A 24,197-nucleotide genomic window follows, 5' to 3' on the forward strand; every position below is an offset into this window, starting at 1 on the left:
TGTGTGTGTGTGTGTGTGTATGTGTATGGGGTGTGAGGGTTTCAGCCTTAGTTATTTGTTGGTATTTTTGGATTCTGCTGGATCTTCCAACTTCACCATCACACACCTCTAAATAGTGTCGGTAAAGGGCGTATCTAAAGCCTCTCGCTGTGTTTTCATTTTTCCAGAGAAGTTGTTGGTGCTGGGAACAGTGAGGGGGGTCTGGTCATGGAAAAATTCTGGGATGTAGGGATTCCTTGTTTACATCCTCCCGGAGTACGCCGCGGGGGCGGGGTTGGCTCCGCCCTCATTCTTTCGGCCTGACGTCATTGTCGCTTGTGTTTTTTATGAATGAAAGAATCCAACCTCAGAGAGCAGCGGAGTCCGGGAAAAGGCGGACTGACATTTTGTCGCCAGAGTCGCTTCGACACAGCAGGTAAATGATCATTTTGTTTCAAAAATATTATTGTTAAAAATATTTCGCTGGACTTCAGTTGGCACAGCCGACAGCTAAAGGACTAGTATCCGCCGGGGACTTGCCAACCAACCAAGGACAAGTGAGCAGGCAGCTGTTTGTTTTAATCTCCTTTAGCTCGCCAGAAACCGTTGATGCTAGATGCTAACAGTTAACATTACTAGCATGTTTGAGATGATGCGGATAATTTGGCCCCGCTCTTCATATTTAAGCCTCTATATCCGAAGCATTTGACAGTCGGAGGGGCTTCACGCTTCCCTATTTAACCGTATGTTTTAAAACAATTTAAATGGATTATTTAAAGTCCTACTAAAATGGGTGTCGAGGGCACTCGTGATGGCTGTTTACTATAGCAGCAGCGCCTTTCCCCCAAGCTGGCCAGCTCCTCTCCCTATAAGGACAAGGGTGGATTCTGGATCTAGTTAGATGAATAAACACAGTTTCCAGAAGTGGTGTGTTTGGTATTTGTCATTATATATATATGTAATATGAAATGGAGTAGATATTAGGCTGTTTAACTTCATGAACTCTGTTAGTTGTAGCTTGCGTTTGACAGTGCTACGTTCACTTGTTGCGTCCCACTTTACCTAAAAAGTACTATGTCCTCTAAAGTGATATTAATAGTAAAGTACAAACGTGGATATGCTGTGCTGTTTGGACAAAAACAGAAAGACGTGGTCACAGCTGGTTTTCCGGGGTTTGGGCTCAGTGGTAGTCATAGCGGAGCTGAGCAAACGGTTTATTGCTGAATCACCCTGACTTAACGAAACGGCGGTCTCATGGCTTTACAGCCGGAGTCCGCCGGCTGGCTGGACGACCACTGTTGCTGCAACCTCCACTTCCCACGCATTTCGGGAAATGAAGTGTATGGTCAGCAAACTAGAGACCATTAGAATAACTGTTTTATGTTCCTTAAATAGAGCAGCAACTACTGTACATTAAGTTGTAGGCCTAATGTGCAGTGAAAGGCTCATTGTACTGTTATGGAATTCAGTGGGGATTTAATAGCCATGGGTTTGTAGCCTATTTGTAAGTGAACTTGAGTCCCCCCCCCCTCCCTTCCAAAAAAACACCCTTTCAGGGGGAATGTGACTTTGTAACCTCTTGCTTGTATGGTTCCTCCTCCTGTCTGCATGGTTAACTTTCCTGGGAGTGCAGTTTGTTTTGTGAAGTATTGCTGGAGTCAGCAGAACAAATCAAATCTTGTCTTCACATCCACTCCTAATGTAGGTTACTGTGTCTATACATGCTTTCATATCAAGCCATAAACAGACGGTTATGAAAGCAGACTGTCATTAAAGCAGGTCAACCCATGTAAAAACAAAAGAGATTATAGTTGAAAACGAAAACACCTCATTTATATGAGCGTAATAACCTTTTATAAATGGGTCGTAAACGTGTTGCAATTCAGTACATCTCAATCAAGCAAGCAAGCAAGCAAGCAAGCAGAAATCCAACTTACCCCAACTTGTAATCATCTTAAATAATTCACACTGAAATGCTTAAACTCAAAGATTTCTTGAGTTCTAAGATGACAACAATAGATCTCCCCACAGGTTTATCTCACACACAGCTTTGAAAACAGCATGCCCCCATCTTCAAAAGTTTTACTGTTGAAAGATTTGCTGTTAGTTAAGAGGCCAGAGAAAGATGTCAGTGATTATAGATAGATTGCAAAGACCGTAATCAAGAAGTGGTGTAATTTAGCTGCAGTGTCACCCTGTCTAGATCAGTGTGTTTCTCAAAGAAAAACGATAGTGTGAAGTGTTAGCTCATCAGAGAAGCTGCCAGAGGCTCAACAGTGACCACAGGGTTGTATGTTGCCACAGCATACACATGTGGTATCATGCAGTCAACTTCTTAAAAAAAAAAAACATTCTGGGCTATAGTGTGACAAAATGAAAGTGCGCTCACTCTAAAAAGAAAATCCAATGTTGCAGTAAATATGAAAGCAAACACATTCACTCTTTAAAGTCTATGGGGGAAAACACCCTGTGGTTTGATGATGTCAAGGTTGAACTTATTGGTTTTAATTGAATATTAATGTCAGAAGATATTTTAGCTCTACAGCCAACACAGTTTAACGTCACATAAGCATACCGTGGGGCTTTTCCTGTGCCGTGTACTCTGTTCAGGATGGGGTTGAAATGAATGAAGCAAAAACAGCCTCATGTCTCTTTATCAACATGACGGTGATCTGAATCCTACAGCCAAATCAACCAAGAAGTGACTGGGGGAAAAACAGAGCAAGTTGGACTTTAATCCCACACAGCAGCGTTTGTGAACTGACCTTAAGAGGAGTGCAGGAAGTCCCCATGTCGTCTTTGTGAACTGCTCAGTGAGAAGAATGGGAGAAAATTTCCAAATACAGTAGTGTTAAGGCTGTAGAGACTTAGACAAACACTTTTACTGCTGCTACTACAGCTTGTTAATGGAAGAAGCAGTTTAAGAGTGTGTAAACTTTGCCAGTCATAGTGTTTTAGTTCCCAGCTTTGACTATAAAGTCAGAAATTAGCAGCAATTCGTGTGCTTCGCTTTAAGTTTCAATAATAATAATAATAATTTTAAGATTTTCTTTATATGTTGAGCCAATTTTGATACAATGGTATTCTGTCTTTGTTTTAAAACACACATAATTTAAAATAATGATATTTATACGATTATTTTTACAGTTTAACAGAGAGAAAGAAAATAGTTGCCTGCCCTGAGACTTTTCCACAGTGAATTCTCTGAGCCGTTGGTATTGTGTTGACAAGAGGAAGTGTTGAGGGAATTGGTTAGGACACCTGCTTTGAGCAACCAAAGGGCAGACACATGATAACTTCCTCCTCACTATTCCAGCTAACAGAAAAAGTATGTCGCTTTCAAAACCTCCTCTTCCTTTCATACTAGGCTGCAGAGTTTAATGAGAGAGCACATTTGGAGAAGCATGAGCGATCTGTGGCTTCTCCTTTTCTTTATCGTGCATGACTGGCTGTCTTGTGAGCGGATGGTAAATGTCAGGCCAGATATGGACCAAAACAGCATGATGTCCCCAGTCACATGTGATAATATACCTTTTTTGTGTTTCTCCTGTTTCTGTTTTTTCCAGAGTGTCTATCTGTGTTGACTGGTGCTTGGGGGGAAGAACTGAAGACAGTTGGATCATGACGACAGAAAGAAACAGCAAAGCCCTGAAGGTAACACACAGCCAGAAATAAAACCTAAAGGAGTTTGATTATTTCAAGAAGAATGAGTCATGTTTGTAGCCCAGGGCTATTTTTACGAGAGCGAAAAAGGCAATGTTAGAAAGAGGTTTTACTCCTCCCATTTTTAGTTGTTCTTTGATGTCATTTGTCAATGTTTTTTTTTTTTTACTCCTCTTCTGTCCATCTTTTTCCCAACACTTCATCTATCTCCTCTCTTCTTATGTCCTCCTTCTCTCTTCCTTTTAGGTGAAGCAGGAATGTGGTGAGAACGTGCCCTTCCTGTCGGACAGTGAGCTCATGTCCCTCTCTGTCCGGGAGTTGAACCTCCACCTGCGCGGCATGTCCCGTGAGGAGATCCAGAAATTGAAGCAGCGCCGTCGCACCTTGAAGAACCGGGGCTATGCCGCCAGCTGCCGGGTCAAACGGGTCTCCCAGCGCGAGGCCCTGGAGCAGCAGAAGATGGAGCTCCAGAGGGAGGTGGAGAGGCTTGGGGCCGAGAACGCCGGCATGAGGAAAGAGCTGGAGGGGCTCGGCGCACGCTTGGCTGCTCTCCAGAGATTCGCCAGGGGTCTGGAAGCAGGAGGCGGCAACCTGCTGGCTACAGCCCCACGCCTCAACACCGCCTCAGTCATCACCATTGTCAAGAGTCCACCACAGCCTCAGCCACAGAGAGAACAGGAGCCATCCTAGAAGGAGCTGCTGGAACCAGACTCGGGGGGGAGGGACGCACAACCTGCAATGCAAACACACACATTCACACACCTGCAGGCATACATATACCACACACACATGCTGGAGAACAAAAAGACAAGAAGAGAAATTAGTAGGAAAATACTAAACGCTTGTTTTGCATCACGCCTCATTCACATTATAATATGCAAGAGTCATTTGGTCCCGTGTGACACAGTGCTGACAGAGTGGTGTGTAATGTCATCGAACAGACAGCGGCTATGCTTAGTTTTCCAAAGCAAGGGCCAGGAACAGCTGAAACATCATCTAGGACTAGTGGAGGTGTCCTCTACTTCATGCTATTTTTATAACACTGCAGCTTAGTTGAATGAAATTCACTGAAGTATGTTTGTGTAGAAACTCTCACAGTTCAGAGCAAAGCAGCAGGTGTAATGTGAACGAGGCGTTGAGCACTCATGCACAGACGTGCACAAAATCCTCACACGCATTCCCCAATCCACACTGGGTGTAGACATTGACTAACTGGACTCTGAAGCCAGACCAACCCAACCACAGTTACTGTACATCTCCACTGCTCAACAAATCCAGCCGTGACGCTGGTGCTCTCTGGTTGTGCTACAGAAAGACCAGGGCTTCTCCTCGCTGCAGTTTATGGCACCTGACCAACAGCAAAATGACGGGGTGGGGCGGACGTACAGTATGCGCTGCTTCCTCCAGCTCTACAAAGTCTGCATTCCTGGTACAGTTGTAGTCCGAAGTTACTTGCCTTTTCTCATACCAGCCTGTGGTTATATGTTTCTGCTAGCACACAAGAAAGTGTCACAAAGTATGAATCAGTCAGCCATTAATGCAGAGTTTCTCAAGCTTGGTGTCACTAGATATCCAGGTGGGGGTCATGAGGGATTTCCTACACTGATACAGTGATGTTTTTTTAGGTCTTTGGTTAATAGTTTGAAAAGAATCATTTCTATATAATCAATCTGGAGCTTCCTTCATTTGCTTGAAAATAAAATACAGCAGTTACAGCATACTCATACCCACCTGACCTGCTCTCTAACTGCTTGGGTCATGGGGATTTTGGAGGCAAGACTTGTCACACTGTTGAGAAACACTGTATTCATGAATCATGAATTTCTTCAGACTGTTCATTCATGGAAATTTCTTGGTTTTGGGATTCACCAGTCGCTCCTCCCTACCTGTTCTACCCTTCCATGTGGGGAGAAAATAGTTTTCTACTGCTTGTGTACACAATTCCCACATTAACGCAGTGCCTTCGGTGTATGTAGGCGTTACAAGAATGCAAACCTAAGAGGGAAAAGGTTAAAAACAGACTGTAATCTCTCCTTCTTGCCTGCTCATGACCGCACATTTCCTTCTTTTTTTATGATTCCTACTTTCTAAACTATGATCCCACATTACTCATTTCACAATCCCTACTGTGCAGTAACTTTGCTACAGACTGTTGTGGCTTCCTTTTTTTTTCATATCTGGTGGACTCCCAGCAACAGATGTTGGTCATTTTGCCAAAAACGTGTCAGAGCAGAGTCGCATCTGGTAGGAATTACGCTCACATCGATGCAAAATCCTCTGCATACATTCCCGTTTTGTGTTCTTATTTGTAATGTTTGTATGTGCCGTTGAGAGACGAAAATGTTGAGTGACATTTATCAGAGATATATTCTATATTTTATTTGTATTTAAAGGTAGATATTATGAAAAGACAAGCTAACGAGTGCTGTGATGTTCTATCTGTTTTCAGAAGTACTTACTTATGACTAGTCCGGGGATATTCTCATGTCTATTTGTGTTGTGTGGCGACTATTATTACTTTACAAAATGTTAATTATTAGCTATGTAGAAATATGCTCAAAGCCAATGGCCATATTGCTGTATGATGATTTTTTTGTGTGTGTGTTTTTGCTATGTTTGTACTGGCTTGTCATAGTGGATTCTTGGAGGGATATTATTTTTCTATGATGGTTCGTATGATATTTGCGTGAAAAATTAAGGTCACTTCTGAATTGGCAGGGAGGGCAAAAACACAGGATGTTAAAGGAAAATGACTGAAACAATGTGGAGGGAAAGATGGAGACGAGGAGGAGATAAGAGGGTTGAGGAGTTGTCGGATGATGGAGAAAGAAAGTAGGCAAGGCGGACTGGGAAAGAAGGTGGGATAAGAGGTGGTGTTTTATTCACTTGAAAATCTCCATCAGTTGCAGGCCTGTTTGAGCCCACACGCTCAAACAGGCCTGGATTTCATGGAGTCTAGGCCACTGAATAGAGCTAGCAATATCATATATAAGCAGGCATTGTAACACATTAGAATGTGTTAACAAATAACTCCTTAAGATATGAGTCATATATTTAGCTATATGAATATCAGTGTGGCAAAGCATTTATTCTCAATATTTTAACGTCTCACATCTGTCAAATTGTGCTGGATGTTTTGTAATACTTGCAAAACAAAAATGGTCTTTGTATTTATTACTTGTATTTTTTCTATTGTGAAAATTTAAGTACATTGTCTATTTTAAATATTAATTATAATAAATGTTGTACATATTGTACATAAAATGGTGCGTTTGTGATTATCAGCTAGATTGGGAGAGTCAATGCACACGTGTGGTACAAAAAGGAAGTGGATCTACAGGATGTGTTGCACAAGTTACCACTGTAGATCAGGAGATAAACTTAGTGTTAAAGTATAAATGGTGCTATTTTGACCAAGGATGAAGCATAGTGAGAATAGCAAGTGAGCTGATAACATTAAAAATTCTGATTAGACCAGCAGAATTACAACAATTCTTTTGACAGATTCATAGCAAATAAAGTCTAAGTCATTGTCTCCATATACACCTTACATAAGCTGCAACATCAGTTGCTGACTCAGGCACACGAGCAGAGTGCTCAGGTTTACCTCAGCTACAGTAAATCTCCGATGATCTGAGTGTCAGTGGTATTTCATCTGCGGCCTGGTGCTTGTTGTCTGATGTTTTTACATTGTTCAGTACTTCCATGGCAGACATGTTAAGAATATACTTCACTTAATGCAACAGTTTTAATTTGTCAGTAGTGCACCACTAACAACATTAGTGGTCTCTAAAAACCTTTCAGTAACATTTCACCTTGTTTACCAGCTCCTCTTATTTTGTAGAAAGCTCTTATTGAGTTTTACAGCATGAAGATATTGATATATTGGTTTATGGTGCAATGTACAACGTATACTGTTTCTCCAGTGCACTCTTTCATAACGGCAGGTGGAGGACATTGTGAAGTTAACATAAGCTATTGTGGCAGGAAGCAAGGGGGTTATGGGAAATGTGGTTTTAATTTTGAGTTATACATGTTCTGTATCTACCAGTGATATGAACAGATGTAAAATTTAAAAAACAAAAGTAATTGTGCACTAGGTAACTTTGAAATGGAGCATAGGGACAACAGACAGCCAAGGATACATCAGACTGTTTCCTCACTGTGAATTTAAAGGATCATCATTGAAAACCTTAAATTATCACTTAGGCAATTTAATGTCACACTGTCAAAAAGTCGCAACAGGACCATTAAAAACGAATGGTCAAAAACAATGATATCCTATTCGCCTCTGCTTTCAGTGTGAGTTAAGAGCAAAAACATGGCATCCTACATTTCCCACAATGCAACTCAATCACTTTATTAGACTTTTTCTGCCTGTTTCCTAAACATGTGAAGTCTTATCTGAAGAACCACAGAGGACATCATGCAGCTGTTGTAACAGGCTGACAGGTACTCGTCATGACCGGTAAATGTTTGTGTGTGAAATTGGTGCAGTGCCTCTTTAAGGCAGCATCTGGAGAAGAACCAGAACATCTGGAAGCTGATCTAGGTATATGTACATCATATTTTTTGTGAAATCTGGTTCACTAGCTAAAAACAGTTTAACGACCCTGTTAGTTCCTGTTGTTCACATGACGTTAATTAGACAAAATACAAATTACAAAGATAAAAAATAAAAGGGGTTAACTTAATACCAGACTAAATATCTTTATTATTTCTCCCAATATTTATCCATTAGACATGAAACTGTAGCATCATGAGCAGCTTTAAAATATACAAAGAACTAGAAACCAAGAGTGGCTGAAATAAAAAAAAAACAGTTATGAAGTAAAAATACAAAACTAGGTCTTTGTTTCTCGAGTGCTTTACAGCATATGTGACTATTTCGACATACATCACTACAATTCCTCCCGTAGACAGCACTGGAAACTGTATTTACAACAATAGTTACAGCATTTTCCCAGCGATATTCATATACATCTGGTGAGGACATCATGACAAAAAAAAAAGAAAGTGAAGAGTGCATGGGAGCGTCTTAGCTGAAAAGTGAATTGCTTTTAAATAGTGAATTATTGTAATATCAGGCAAGGAAACGTGTCTTTAGGAAAACATTACGTGCATCAGTTTGGATTTTATCATTATTTCCACCCTGATAAGAAAGTTCGGAGGAAAATGTCTTTCAAAATGTAAAGACGCACAATAATAGATAAACGAGATCTATATCTATTAGGTTCAATGCTTAAACTTCAAGTTAATCTGCACTGGTTTTAAAAAGTCATGTCTTTATTCCAATAGGTTATAAAGACAAAAACTGTGAGCGACACAATGATGCTGAAGCGACAACGGGTTTTTTTAGGAAGGAATTCAGGGTCATTTGTGGATGAAGCTGAGTTGTGGTGAAAAAAAAAAAAAAAAAATCTAGTTTGTGTCCATGTCAAAATGTAGCAACATAACTACCCAGACAGCACTCAGCAATATCTAAAAATAGGCTGCGGCTTCTGTGCACAGACATAGCATCCCTCACATTTAAAACTAATATTATGTCAAGCAGAAGTAGAAATTAAAAAAAAAAAAAGACCCATGACCACTGTCTGAGGCCTGGGTTTGCTCCTGTTTTCTGCTTAAAGCACAGACAAACACACATACACACACGCACAGCAATGATCACACAAAAAACTAAGAGACTGGCCCTCAGACAAAGCTTTTTTTTCCGTTACATATACACTACACTTAAAAACGTGTGATAACTGCCTGACAGCTGCAGATAAGAGCGTCCCTGTCTCCTCCACACGGCCCCCTGGTGTTCACACAGAGCTACAGCAGCGCAGTGAAAGTAGTTACAGTAAACACGTCGGCAGTCTTGGCATGACTCATTCAGATGACTCAAGAACTCCAATTATGAGTAAAAAATAACCCGCTCTGACTGCGGTGAAATTAAATCAAACAAAAAAAAAAAGACTGACTGGAACAGAGCAGCATCCAAGTCAAAGAAACACAACAATGTCATGTTTATGCACTCGTGTTATTTTTAACTGAGTGAACATTGACTGTCTGACACACTGTCAATGCATTAGAGGACAATGTAGTGCTAATATGCAGTTTTCTTTTAAATATAACGTCTCTCAAGATAAGAACTGTACAATGTGCAAAAAAATGTAGTTAAGCTGAAGACTTAAGTCCTTCGAAGAAAAAATGAAAACACTGAAACTTTATTGGCTGAACAGAGAAGGGCAGATGCAGAAAGCTCACTTGATTTGGACAGATGTTGTAAATCCAGTCAGGACCATCAGGCTGGGTGATGGGTGGATTTTTAAAATCTGACTTCGCAAATAAACAACTCAAGCTAATTCAAAGTCGAACTGAAATTAGACCACGTTTTTTGCTAAGGAATCAGTACATCATTGGTGTTTGTTCTGACTTGTGTACTCATCTTTTTCGCTGTGATGCCCCCCCCCAACAACGTTCTCCGTCAGTACTGGTAATTTGATTGGTCCAATATCATACCATCATACTATCGCTTTGCTTCCTACAGACACATAGGATGTTAGACAACCGGGGGCCGATGTTACTAGCATTTGTACCATCTGTCTCATTTAAGAACTTCCTGCGTGTGACTCCATGACTCCGTACATTACTCCGCGCTGTGTTTTAAACCACAGAGTGACGTATGGCGTGCTGAGATTACAGGACTACTTGCTACAGGATTTGACCATAGACTATACTCATGAAAGACAGCCAATGGCCGCTACCCCTCCTCCTTTCTATACTGAAGGACGAACACAACACTGAATTTATTACTTTTTGAAAAATGGAAAATCATGCACAGTGGCTCATTAATATTTCCTTACACAAAGAGTGAGGTGAATCTAACTTTCAGTTTGACTTTAAATGTCAGTGAAGCCTGCCTGTAACATTAGGAATCATGTGTCTGTACTAACAGAGGAAACTCTTCATTGCTATGATAGAGCTGCTGTACAGAGAACGGGCATCTAAAGTTAGCTTTAACCTATATTCCTCCTTTGTTTTTCCCTCAATCCTGTTAACCTACATTGTGGCCTGCAGAGGCCTACTGTCTGAGTCAACCAGCTCGAGCTTTAATCCCAGCCATTCAAATAACACCGGTGTAATCCTGATCAGTTCTGCTGCTGCCCTTCACTCTTGCTGCCCACTGGAGCAGATGTACTGTCTAATCTATAATCTGCACTGCCTCGCTCTTATATGTTCCACCAATATAATTAACATTGATCCATACAACTCACGCTTCTGACTTGGTTTCCCTCTAAATCGATCCCCTCACGGCAGTGAAGGATGTCCCTTTAAAATCCCACAACACACCAGGGTTCAGTCACACAATCTAGGCGTGTATTTCCTGTACCTACGCATCATATTTGTACCACAAGACTGTCACGACACTGAAAACAGCTTCTGTCTGAAGCACATCAATAGAATTGCAAACCAACTAATCTGTCCATTTTTTGGAGATGAATATCTAAATATTCTTTTCAAGTTTAAAAAATGAAAAGTTCAAAACTTTTATAAAACTTAAATTATATCTTTCACTTCCAGTCATGGAAAAAAAGTCTAATTCAATTTGTTAAGGATTTCCATGACTGGGGAAACTATGATAAACAAGTCAATGAGGATCTGAAAACAACAGAGCCATCAGAAACTAGAGGTTAACATCCATTAGGATGATTCCATTACCACTGAGAGACACATCTGAGCGTAGGAAACAAGCCTGAGCTAAAATGTGACATTAAACTTATATTCAAGCCAGAAAACTTTTGTTCATAAGTCAAGTATGATTCAGTATGTACAAGTGTGACTCATGAACTTTCCAAAAACTGACACAACCCTGTTTATTTTCTGGCTTGTGGTTATAACACAAAATCAGCTTAGAGTGTTCCCACCAAGTAAGACGCCTGGGGAAGTGAGGGTGCAGAAATGTTTACACAAGAAAGTCCCCGCACTCATGAGCAGTCTCAAAAACAGGTAAAACAAATACACAAACTCTATAATCAATCACACATTTCAGAGGCCAGCTGCACAGGAGGGTCAAGTACCAACCGCCGTTAAAACATCGGTCTGAATAAGAGTCAGCTGTGCTGCGACGGGTGCCTGTTTGTGTCAGTTCAGCTTCAGAATTCGTCATCAGAGCTGAGCAGGAGGGTCTTCTCGGTGTCCCCACGTGCGCTGACGGCACTGTGGGTGCGGGAGACGGGTGGCGGTGCACCCTGCTCCAGTGTGGACTGCTGGGTGTACTGCTGGTAGGCTGGGGAGAAGTTGTGGATGGCGTCTTGGACCATGTCGCCTGGGTTCATGGTCTCCTTCAGGCTGCTGGAGATGCTCTTCATAGGGGCACAGCGGCCTGCAGGAGGCAGACAAGACCAGAGAGTTAGAGGTCAGGAAAGGACGTGAAGAGTGAATAGGGTTAAAAGGAGAGGAGGCAAAAGGATGGTTGGGAGAGGGGAAAAAAGGGTGTGGAAATTCTTAAAAATTCAGAGGAAATAAAAAGGGGAAGTAGAGAGTTAAAAGAAAAATAGAAGAGGAACACATTAAGGGGGGTGGATTTATGGTGAAATCAAATGGAGAGGGGAAGAAGGGGGGGTGAGGAAGGGAGGATTAGAATAGAAGAGAGGAATGGGAAGCGGTGATTTAGTGGGAGAAGAAGCTGGGAGAGGAAAAGAAGAGAGAGCAAATGGAGAGAAGAGAGGAATGGGGCATCAGTGATTTAGAGGGTGTTCAACAGCGAGACAAAGGAAGAGAATGGGTGAAAGAGAAGTGAGGGGGAAAGGAGGAATTGTAGAGGGGCAGAGGATGTGATTTAAAGTGAGGGAACAGAGAGGGAAAAAGGGTCCACAGTGATGTAGAGGGATGCTAGACAGGAGGTAACTGAATAAAAAGAGTAAGAACGGGTGGGAATGATGGAAAAACAAAATAAACAATAAAACAAATCAGGAAACGGTTAAATCGTAGCAAAAAGAAAAAGATTAAATGAAAAGACAGCAACAGTCAAAAGTAAACAAAACCAAATCACATTTAAATCCTTGAATAACAAAAGAACCAAAACAGCAACATGAGAGAAAAGGGGGGATTGAGGAGTAAACATCATCGTGTGTCACCTACCAAACTCTCCGTATGTAAGAACGGGTCCTTTAGGGTGCAGCAGAAAGAAAACAGAGAGACATGAAGACTGATGTGTAGAAACAGGAAAAGACATGACCCATTTCATGTGAAGAAAATGTGAGTGATGTGGAGTAGGGTGCCAAAAGTCAGAGGTGAAAAATAAAAGCATAAAGAGCAAGCAAATAAAGGAGGAGGATTTGGGTTTTCTAAAAAAGGAGGGAAAATGAGGCAGAAAATCACAAGATGTTAGATCACGATTCCCAACATTCAAACTTTCCTCTCCGTCCTCTCACCTTGTGAATCGAGACTTTTGTCCATGTAGACATTGTATGTGAAAGCGTGTCGCAGAGCCAGCGCCGCAAAAAACATCTCGATGCAAATGATAAAGTTCTGGTAACCAGCAGCGACCGTGCCCTCGCCAACGGACACCTCCAACGAGTTAATCTGAGGGATGGCCCCGCACTTCTCCAGGATGGCCAGCAACATGCCTGACCACAAATGACAAGATGGAACTTAATGACGGTCCTCACAGCACTGCATGACACATTGTCACTGTCAATACCAGCTTCCCTACCCTGCCAGAAGGAGAGGAAGATGACCGACTTGACCATGAAGAACTTAAGCATGGGGCTGTAAGGGCTGAGTAGCTCCCGCGTGGCGAAATAGAAGAGGAAAAGGGCATACAGAGACAAGCTGACTGAGATGTTGTAGATGATGGTTATGTACAGGTAACCACTGGCAACGCTGTGGAAAGAGAAGAAGTCAGAGAGAGTGATGTTAATGCTGCTCATTTATACATCACTTGAATGTGGTTTTGTTCTGATTATCTGCTGTTGTAGGTCAGGATAAAAGCCTAAAGTTCATCAGAGATTAAACTGAAACAATTCAGGGAGGAGGTGATGATCAGTTTAGGCCATTCAATTCATCTAATAATTAAAAGGAGTAATCCACCAGGCTAAATTTGTTGGCAAGTAGGTGCCTACTGTTCTGTTCGCATGGCCAACTTCACCATTCAAATCCAATACAGGATATCAACCAAAAACTCAGTCCAGGTTTAGCTGATAGACCTTCCTGCCTCCCTCGTTCCAGCACTCACTTGAAGTCTCCATCCTTGTATTTGCCGTAGGCCTGCAGGATAACAGTGATGACAGCCATGAGCGGTTTGACCACACAGAACTGCAGGGTGGCCTGCTTACAGAAGCGCAGGAAGCCGATGGAGTAGGCCTTCCCCCTCAGACAGCAGGTACCGTACATACAGCTGGACCTGACGGGACAAAGCTCAGTTTATTCTGACTGAAGCAATGAAAATAATATGAAAATAATATTTCTGATATCTGTAGGAAATTAACAGCAACATACAGCAGGAAGAAGGAATATACACACAATAACTGTTTTGAACAAAGAAAAAAAACAAACATCTGCTAATCACCACTGTTTCATCTCTACTATTAAAATGGTTTTTAAAATCAAATCCCTCTGCAGGAGAAATCTGAGACTTACTCGATGGGTTTCCCTCGGATCTCAGCCATGATGGCGCTCTCTCCTCCGAGGTATTCATAGCACAGACTCAGGAAGTTGTAAATCACAAACGCTGGGGAAAAACAAGGCCAGAAAGGGTTGGTTGTTATTACATCTAAGCAGACATTATTTCAAATATCCATGGTAGCTCTGAAGAGGCCACCAAGATGTTTAAGAGGTCTGTCTGACAGTAAATGCTACTGTAACAGCTCCCACTTGATCCCATGTAATATTTATTTGATTTAAGTGAAAATGACATATGAAGAGCATATGGTAGACAAGTTCGGAACTTTATAGTCACTGTATAATAAAAATGAATGAGCAGTGGGAAAATGTTGATAACGCGAGTTCACATCAGTATTGTTTTATCAACAGCTGATTCTGTGACCATTTTTATTTATTATTTTCTTTATTTTTATTGCTGAAACTGAATCAGCTAAATGAAATTCCACCAGTGCTCTCCTACTGTGACACGTCAAAATGTTGTCCGTGAAAAAGGCCTGTATGTGTCGATGTGCCAGGTTTATCTCTCCGTCAGTGAATTTAACAAATGTTAAAACCTTTTCCTCCATGATTAAATGGTCAGACTGTTCACTGTATTGCTTGTGAGTTGTCGTAAAAAAACATTTTTGTAAGAAATACATACACACTTCATGTAGCCCCTTTATTGTTAAGGTGCACTTGGCAACGTGAAGTAACAGAGAGAAACTAAAAAATTCAGCAGAGTGAACCACCCACAGACCCCCCAACAGTCACACAACATCACTTCCTGTCACACTTCCGCAGGTATACATATTGTATAATCACATTATTTGTGTGTTATGGTCTAACTGACTGTAGTTCAGAAAGAGCAGGGGATCACACTTGATACAGATGTAAGATGTTAGATTTATACTATTTCAGCTACAGTAAGGTGTGACAACATGTCATTCCTTAAATATTTCACTGTAAAAGGTCACACTGTTTCAGAAACTGAACTAAGGCGTCAACCCAAAGTCTAAAGACTTACACACAAGATTCACACACTATCACTTGATTCATTTTACATTTATTTACTCATGATAATCCAAAATTATCAGGATGATTAGAGTCCAAAATTATATTCTTTTCTCATCTGTCAGAGGTTGGCCGACTAAACAAATACTTCCTGCATAAAATCATAGAGGTATAGAGGTTGTATTTACTTTTTTTTAACTTCAAAAATAAACAACATGTGTAATTTCCCCTGGGGTGCTCTAAATTTTGCATACAACTTTCTTTATTTATGACAGACTGGGTCAACACATGTTGGAAACTAATGCAACATAATTCTGCAAATAGTACATGATTTGAGTTAAATCTTATTTGGTTGTCTTATTATGAAAGAACTATATAAGGAATTAATACAGTAATATTTTCTCAGTGCAGGGGCCAAAGTATGGGGTGCAACCTTAAACACATTATAATAATGGCTACATACCACTACAGAAGTATGTGTCTGCTTGTTGATTTAGTTATATGTACAGACAGGAGAGCAGATGCAGAACAGAACATGCACACAGAAATTTAGCTACATAGCACACATAACCTGATAAAACTTGGGTTTCACTTCTTTGGATATTAATCTTTGAGTTTTATTTTTTTAAAGATATGATTTGTTGCTTAAATATATTAGGAGTTAAACTTAAATTTGGCAGTGGATTCAGATTCAGCAAGGTGCTAATGAAGCTGCAGATTCCGTGTTTACTGTTGTATGTAATATAGTTTATAGTTCAGTCAAAGGAATAATATAGTCAGAGACAGGTTCTGTACAGTACAGTAATCCCAGCATGTATGTGCACGTGATTACTGAAGTCACTGACTATGAGTGAGATTAAAGGCTCAAAGGGGAAATAAAAAGTCATTTCTAATAGTATCAACATCTTCACTTCCTAGCTTTTATGAGGACAGAAGATCCAAAGCTACGCACACACATACACAAACACACACACACCTTTCCTGGTGTGAGTGATTTTCACCTGACAGTCTCCTGTGACCAGGGGATTATCCCCCCTCTGTGCTGCTTCAGTGAGAGGCTGATGACGACCAAGAAGCTCATAAAAACACAACCGGGCTAATCCTGTTAACCCCCAAGGAACTTCCTAACCCTCTATGTGTGCGTGCATGCATGTTCACACACAATGATGTGAGTATGGGGGAGGGAAGATGTGTTTGTCTGACTGTGCATGTGAGGTAAAATGAGGTGAGCGTGGCAGGTGTGAATCAGTTAACTGTGAAAGTGCGAAAGTGTGATTTATCTTGGGCGTGTGCCACGGTGTGAGTGTATATGAGTGTGTGTATGCGTGTGTGGGTGGGTGTGGGCGGAAGGTTCACTGTGTTGCAGTATTGTGTCATCACATACATCTCAAAGCTGATCTCAGCTGTTTTAATGGCAGAAATTCTTGTTACGTCAGCTGTCTGCAACTGAGTTATCATATTGTCCTTTTCTTCCTCTGACTTAACCTTCACACACACACACACACACACACACACACACACACACACACAAACTTAGTTTCTGGATTCCTGTCTGGCTTCAGACACCTGTTACAACACTTAGGTAATAATGTGCCACACTTGCCAGTTCACTGACTTAAACACAAAAGCTGGTGTACAGAGCTGAGTGATGAGAACTGGTTGATCTGCTCTGAGTACAGCTCTCTGTCTTAGCTGTTTACCATTATGTTCCTTCACTTCTCCCCATGGATCCCTGTCAGCACTGCTCGTTGCCACGGTGATACAGTAGGCCTACATACAATGAGAACAGGAACTTTGCAGCAAGTTTGGTTGACAGAAACCCGTTATCTGATGCAGCCATTCTAGTTGATGAGGAAGATTTGTGAGCGCAGTTGCCATGCAACAGGTCGGTCCATGCTTGCTGAGGCAAAGATCTAGGCAGGGCTCAGCAGCATTGTGGGAAGGGGAGGGCAAACAGAAGGAGAAGAGGAGAGGAGAAGAAGGGAAAAGAAAGTAGATGTGTGAAAAAAAAGGGAGTGAAGACGATGTTAAGAGAGGAGGAGAAGAAAAAGAAGGAAGAGAGCCATCTGTCTGTGGGAGTGATATGACGACCACTAATACTGACGATGCTTCCTGTCAAAAGCAGAACCTTACATAGAGCACCACCACTCCATATCCAAATGCATCTGACATCATCAGTGCGCCGGCACAGGAAGGGAAGTGACACACAAGCTAAGTGTCATACTGAGCTGACTATTTCTATCCTGAACGTCACAGCTGACTGTTGATAATGAGGAGTGGGGGCAGTGAACGTCAGCTGCCATTCACCACCCCCTGCCCATTTTTTCACACACAGACTCAAAGCATCAGGCAGCATTTGTTGTGTTTGTGTCATTCATCCGCTGAGCAAAGCTGCCAGATCATCATCTCCTTCATCTTTTCTGACCTAACACATACAAACACAGTCAAGCTACAGTGAGCAGTAAACCACTGATCCATGTTTACATCACTTCCAGTAAAAGACACATTAACTCAATTCAAAATAATACCAAAACCAGAGTGACCTGATAGCTGAGTGGTTAGGGCGTGTACCACATGAGCTGATGCTCTGAGCAGGTGAGTCGCTGGTTCAACTCCCAACCGGTCTGACTCTTTCCTGCATTTCACTCTCCTTCTCTCTGTCCCTTTCCTGTCACTCTCTACTAATCTATTAATTAAAGACAATAATAACCCCCCCCCCCCCCCCCCCCCCCAAAAAAAAAAAAAAATACCAAAACCAAATTTCTGAGATACATACAGATGGAGATATGAAGATCACAAGAATACCTAAGAACAGATTTTTTTGTTTGGCTGCTTGTGTTATTTTTAAAACGTGGTCAATATAAGATTCTAGTGTGAAGAGGTCTCAGCCCTGAACTGACTCATGTGCACAAAACAACAATAACAATAATAAACAACAATCACTATCAGCACAATGTCGTACGAAAGTAAACATGGAGGCCACTGAAGTGTTTATGGTTTCATTTAGTTGATGGGCAGTGGAAGCCAGTGAAATCATAAGCAGATGATGATGAGGATGAAAATGAGGATCAGGAGAAATACAGCAAAATGTTTTAATAATGGCTTTTTGTGGAGCACTGGCTGCTACTTCTGTACAGAGGTGTTTGTGGATGTGAAACTGTGACGTGAACAGATATGCACTGCAACAGATATGATCCAAAATTTCAGGATGTTGAAAACTACTTTTAACTACAGTGACTCCTGCCAGTGCAGAATTGTGAGGAATATGGTGTAAAAGTTCACAATGCAAAAAAAAAAAAAAATCAGACCTGTATCTGATTTAGGACCACATATGGAAGTGACCCAAATACAAAATGAAAAGCTCAGGTTCAATGGGATTTGTGCTGTTCATTCTGTTCTGAGAAAAAAAAAAGTCACATTGGAGTAAAACCATCATATGTGGGCCACTTTTGCCTGCAGTCTGAACGCAGCCAAAGAGGAGAGCACTGCAGTTCCTATGGACTTTATTCTGTCATTTGACAGAGAGATGAACTATAATGTATGTTTTAAAGACAGTTTTTATGTGCAACAGAAAAGGCAGGAATCTAATAAGGTTGAGAGGGAGTGTGTGGAATAATTTAAGGATGGATGGACAGGCTGTTCACCAACAGTCTCATTTTGTATTTGCCCATTGCCCACAATGAGTTGGATTTTAATAGGTAACTTCTATCAAAACAAATGCCATTAAATATGTATTTATTCAAGACATCCTGGTGTATCATGAGATATCAGAGTTCTAGCCTTGACGGAACCTGGGCGAGAATAAAAACTACTAAACACAACAGTATTAATGCTACATTTTTACATAATGTGTGTGGCTTTGGATATTTCGGTGCAACCATAATGACTCCCAAAACAACATCCCAACAAGCAACAAGCTTTAGGCAAGAGCTTTACTGTCCAAGCAGTTTCTCAATATTTTTGCCCCCACCCTAGCTGTCTGCACCATCACTGTAAGTCCCAGACTGAGCTCCACAGGAGAGCATGTCCAAAGCATGTCCTTACCCTCATAGCAGTCCCTGACAGTGCTGAAGTACACGTAGTACTGGTCATTGGTGAAGAAGAGGAGGCTGAGCCAGGAGTCAAAGGCATAGATAGGAACAATGAAGAGGATCCTCACAATGTGGCGCTGCTCCCTGGGTGCGCTGTAGAAACGTAGATGCATGTAGATCTGGAAGAGACAGAAGAGGCATCTTAAATACTGACCAGATAAATACTGAAAATGAGACGTATTCATGCAGAACAGACTTTTTTTACAAACTAGAAATTGTGGAAAATAAGAAGAATTAAAAGTTTAAAAGATCAACACTATATCAGAATAAAATAAAATGAATAGTGCAGGCTAGATTAAAAGTAGTATTCCACGGCTTTGTGGGATAAGAAAGTAAAGCTGCTTCCCTGTTCTTACTATGGTTATAGACTAGTAAGTCTGTATCAAAGGGCTTAAATGCTTTTGTAGAAAGATAGGACAGCAGAGAGTCTGTAAGTTAGGCTGCAACAAATCTTTTAAAAACTTTAGAAGAGGGACTTGGACACTAAGAATAGACCTGGTTTGTCATTATGTAGATACAGATACATAGAAATATTAGAAACATGAGACATTTATGCATCATCTACGTCTCTTTGCTGTCAATGTCCCTTCTTTCCAGACAGATTTTCATAGAAGCTTTTCATTCACCTGGATCAAGTTTCAGCTTTGCACAAACACATGTTTGTGTGTTCATGCGCATTCATGCCCAGTATCACAAACACCTGCCTAGAGATGTTACCAAGCAACCCCTGCCCTTCGCTGAGCCTGAACAGATGTGTGTGTTTTCAAGATCACATCACCTGTGCATTAAACAGCACACACACCTGCCTGCAGCATCTACTTTACATGTTTGCGAGCAGCTACTTTAGAAAAACCAGGCTGCTCAGTCAGAACTCATCATTTGTATCTCCAGCTGAGTAAACCAAACAGTATCACTCAGTTTAAGTAGAATTAAAAATCTGATGATTTATACCCCTCCCTCTCCTCATGCTGTTTGGAAGTCGTTACCTGGTGACAGGTGAGGATGAGTGCGGTCCAGACAAAGAAGCCAGACACAGCCTGTGCCGCGGGAGTCATGAGGAAGATAGGCTGTTCTGGGCTCAGCCGTGGGGCTTCTGGGAGCCACGAAATGTTAGGGCCTGTTGGTGCTGTGGTGAGCAGGGGCCCTGGTGCTGCAGCCAGAGGAGAGTCTTCCCCCAGCCTCTCTGAGAGCGGCATGTCTCGCCTCCACAGCCTCAACATCTGGAAGTGACACAGAGGGTGTCAAACCTTCACGTCTTTGTAGGACCACTTGGACAGAATAGATGAACCATCAGTGAAATGGCCCAAGGGGAGTGTATGTGTACATATAGTAACCACTGAAACTCTTTTCAAACAGTGACAATGTGGTGACACAAACCATAAGGTATGAACATACATTCCCACTAGTAATCATCAACCTGGAATATAGATCACATGCTCTCTGTTATCAGTGTTTGTTCTGAGATAGGATCTGAGATAGGAAGCCAGATAGAGGATAAACAGACACATTGCAGGACAACATTTCACTATGAATCAAATTTATGTGTGCGACAATTATACAAATGTATGTGTTTTTGTTTTTGTTTGTTCTTACATCCCCCAGAATGCCATTTGTCTATTGCCAGCTATGTGCCCCAACATCTACTATTCTGCGTGTGAGCTTTTTTTGAGGTTAACAAAAAGCAACATGTCATTTAGCTGCAAGGCATTCTGGTATTTTGAGGCTTCAGTGATTCCTCTTTGTATGATAGTTAAATCTTGGGGTGAAATGGCAGCATCTACAAAAACATTACTCTTTGATTTGCAGAACTGACAACAAAAACAGATGCTCAAATCTAGAATTTTCAATCACTGAAAAAACTCAATGGATGTGATGTGATATTGTTAAAATTTAACCAATTATCTTTGCACAGACTGGACCTAAAAAATTTTTGTATTAACATCATAAACACATCTTCCGGTGCATCTTCCCATCTCGGCTATTCACAGATTTTTCCATTCCTGACCAGTGAATCAAACAAGAACAAACAGCCTACAGCCGGACCAAGTTTTGGCGGAGATGAACAAAAGACGTCACAGATGCTGCTGTATCCACTTCCCACAGCTCCTGAAGATGACTGGACTTGGAGTGGCCAGAGGACACGTTACATAACAAGCAGCAGCAGCTTGTCTGGGTCTAAACAATGACACAATCATGTTCTCGGGGTGCATTTGTTCTTGTATGCTGACAGACATTTGTCATGTTAGACTGAGCTTGGGGGAGACGGAGACCTTGACGTTGTTGAGGTGGAGTGGGAGCCCACGCAAACACAAACGCACAGTGCAAGACACAAGCAGAGATCACAAAGGTAAAAGAGCGGGTATGAGCGCTAAAAATGGCCACTGATTGAGAAATACAGTGAGAGACTTTACCCTTCATTCTGACCTATTATGGCTGATCTGCCAGAGGAGCATGGCAACCGACAGTCACGTAGCACAGGGAGCAAATGGAGCAGACAATGACAGGCTGACAAAATGCTACCCCACACACACCACCCACCATTTAGTTTCCTTACAACACTAATCACTTTAACGTCAAGTGATTAAATTTGGTGGTTTGATAAAATGCATTAGGCTGCTTCACGCATTTATATGTGACCCTGGGAGGAGTTATAATTTGGCTGTTTGTGTGTGTGTGTGTGAGAGAGAGAGAGAGAGAGAGAGAGAGAGAGAGAGAGAGAGAGAGAGAGAGAGAGAGAGAGAGAGAGAGAGAGCAGGTCATTTGTATTGGTTTGCCAGGGATCAGCAGATCCACATGTCAACAAGAAGTGAAGGCATCAGCAGACACACACACACACACACACACACACACACACAATACCAGTGACAGTGAAATGATGCTGTGTTGGAGCAAAGGGACATCTGTGTGTTACATTTGAAAGGTAAAAAAGGTCTCTCTCTCTCTCTCTCTCTCTCTCTCTCACACACACACACACAGTATTCACAGTATTTACTAGAGAGGCAGGGGGTCAGTAATAAAGCAAAGCAACAGATGGGAAGGGGTGGATGGGGGTGGGGGGGCAAACAGGGGGTGTGTATAATTCATAATAAGTAATGATATGGTTGACAACCAGACTGGATTATCAGCAACAGCAACAACAGCAACAACACTGGGATTTACTGAGCAGGAAGCCACTAAAACATACTGGCACTTCTGTCTGTATTTTGATTTTTTTTTTTTCCCCATGACAGTGATTTTGATTTTGACAAGTTTGAATAATATGGAAATGACGCTCAAACACAAACAAGTGAACCACAAACAGCAAAGCTTGAAAAGACTCACCTTTGCTAACAGTCAGCCACAGCAGTTAGCCAAACGGGCGAATTTGATTTGTACGTCTGTAACTGAGAACGAAACAAACACTATTGTTAGTTGGGAAAAGTCGTGTTTATGTCAAGGCAAAGTAATTATCAACTGTTTTAGAGACTAGACTCACCTGGTAAATAGATTCCCGTTTGAAAACCCTCCTCGGCTCCGTCAGACAAACTCACGAACAGAAATAACCCAGAAACGGCCCTAATTCCTCCTCAGAGCCGCACCGTTGCTTCATCCATGTTGAGCCCTCAACGGACCGCCCCGTCAACCTCTGCGTGTCCCTCAAAAAAAAAACAACAACACAACTCACCCCTAAAGTTCGTTTCTCATGTTAAACAACGTCTATGCTAGCCTCTTAACGGCCCTATCTGTCCGTTAACATCGTCTGAAGTCGGTGTTTCTGGAGTTAAATCAGTGAACTCCGTCATTCCCCCTCCGCTCCGGTTCCTTCACTCCGCTGACTTCACGCCGATCCCTGTCGGATTAACTGCAGATCACACTGACCCCGCCCACTCCTAGAGGACGAATCGGCTCAACCAATCACACGCTGACTAACACAGACAGGGGGCGGGGTTTGTGCAAGGAGCTCTGACCATACGGGGGTCTATTCCTGGTCCAGCAGCGATGGAAATGTGGGATGTGAGGTGATCAGAAGATCTGTGCCTACACAGTGATTAACTATTTGTTTACGACTTCCTGTCCTGACTGTGTAGTCGGAGTATGTGGGCAACAAATAGTCACCATAATAATAAGTGGCACTTTTGTTATGTCATATTGTCCTGTTTGAATTTTGAGTAGGCCCATACAAGTAACTTCATGTAAAGCACAGATGTAACTAATACCATTAAGGTGCCCCAGTAAACTGTGGTGGAAGACGTATTCACAGTGTTCATCAAATTAGCACTACCATAATGTAAAATACTATGTAAAAACCCTGCCTTGAAAATGTTGCTTACGTTGAAGTACAGGCATACCCTATTATCAGCAATCTGAAAGTGCCCTATAAGAGTTACTATGACAGATTATTTTAAATGCTTATTAGTACTGATGTTTAAAGATGTAAGGACCATTTCAATGTTGTAGTTGGTCGACTTGGAACCGATTTAAAACACTTAAAATACTGTTTAGTAGTTAACTCTGTTACAAAGCATCTTATTTTACAAACTGTGTTGTGTATAAAATGTGTTTTATTTGTAGTGGAGTTCAAAGTAAAACATGTCTCTGTTGTAGTGAAGTAGACATATCTAGTAATAATCAAGTAAAGTAGAGTAAATGCACTTAGTTACTCTCCACCACTGTAAAACTGAATAATTGCTAACATTACATTTTTTCCAATGATATCCATAGCCTCTCTACAGATCTTTGTCATCAGGGCCATGGCTACTATAACATCGAGGGCATGTCCTCTGTAATCATTCTGGAAATGTTGGGAGACCGATCAAAGATAGACTAAATAGACTGAATAAA

General features: G+C 41.5%; 2 protein-coding genes across 2 annotated transcripts; one reads left to right on the top strand and one right to left on the bottom strand.

Annotated features, from left to right (window-relative positions):
* Window positions 1-228: 228 nt before the first annotated feature.
* Window positions 229-6,906, top strand: maff (v-maf avian musculoaponeurotic fibrosarcoma oncogene homolog F). Its single transcript, XM_071463469.1, has 3 exons — window positions 229-415; window positions 3,546-3,633; window positions 3,889-6,906. The coding sequence occupies exons 1-3, from the start codon at window positions 327-329 to the stop codon at window positions 4,330-4,332; spliced, it is 621 nt and encodes a 206-aa protein (XP_071319570.1). The 5' UTR covers window positions 229-326; the 3' UTR covers window positions 4,333-6,906.
* tmem184ba (transmembrane protein 184ba) lies at window positions 5,271-23,229 on the bottom strand. Its single transcript, XM_071463458.1, has 9 exons — window positions 22,852-23,229; window positions 22,698-22,759; window positions 20,363-20,596; window positions 19,330-19,495; window positions 14,272-14,362; window positions 13,868-14,035; window positions 13,346-13,515; window positions 13,065-13,259; window positions 5,271-12,013 (listed from the first exon to the last, which is right to left on the bottom strand). Exons 3-9 carry the CDS (start codon window positions 20,594-20,596, stop codon window positions 11,784-11,786), a joined length of 1,254 nt encoding a protein of 417 aa, XP_071319559.1. The 5' UTR covers window positions 22,698-22,759; window positions 22,852-23,229; the 3' UTR covers window positions 5,271-11,783.
* Window positions 23,230-24,197: the final 968 nt, after the last annotated feature.

The sequence above is a fragment of the Trachinotus anak genome, unplaced genomic scaffold, assembly GCF_046630095.1.
Source record: "Trachinotus anak isolate AG129_WGS33_773 ecotype Australia unplaced genomic scaffold, CSIRO_AGI_Tana_v1 ptg000025l, whole genome shotgun sequence".
NCBI lineage: Eukaryota > Metazoa > Chordata > Actinopteri > Carangiformes > Carangidae > Trachinotus > Trachinotus anak.

Bases quoted from the DNA above. Each gene is read 5' to 3' on its own strand.
- maff (XM_071463469.1), top strand. From the start codon at position 327: ATGAATGAAAGAATCCAACCTCAGAGAGCAGCGGAGTCCGGGAAAAGG. The intron at 416-3,545 runs GTAAATGATCAT...TGTTTTTTCCAG, and splicing joins GAGTCGCTTCGACACAGCAG to AGTGTCTATCTGTGTTGACT. The intron at 3,634-3,888 runs GTAACACACAGC...TCTTCCTTTTAG, and splicing joins GAAACAGCAAAGCCCTGAAG to GTGAAGCAGGAATGTGGTGA.
- tmem184ba (XM_071463458.1), bottom strand. From the start codon at position 20,596: ATGTTGAGGCTGTGGAGGCGAGACATGCCGCTCTCAGAGAGGCTGGGG. The intron at 13,260-13,345 runs GTAGGGAAGCTG...ATTTGTGGTCAG, and splicing joins CTTCCTCTCCTTCTGGCAGG to GCATGTTGCTGGCCATCCTG. The intron at 12,014-13,064 runs GTGAGAGGACGG...TGCCTCCTGCAG, and splicing joins CAAAAGTCTCGATTCACAAG to GCCGCTGTGCCCCTATGAAG.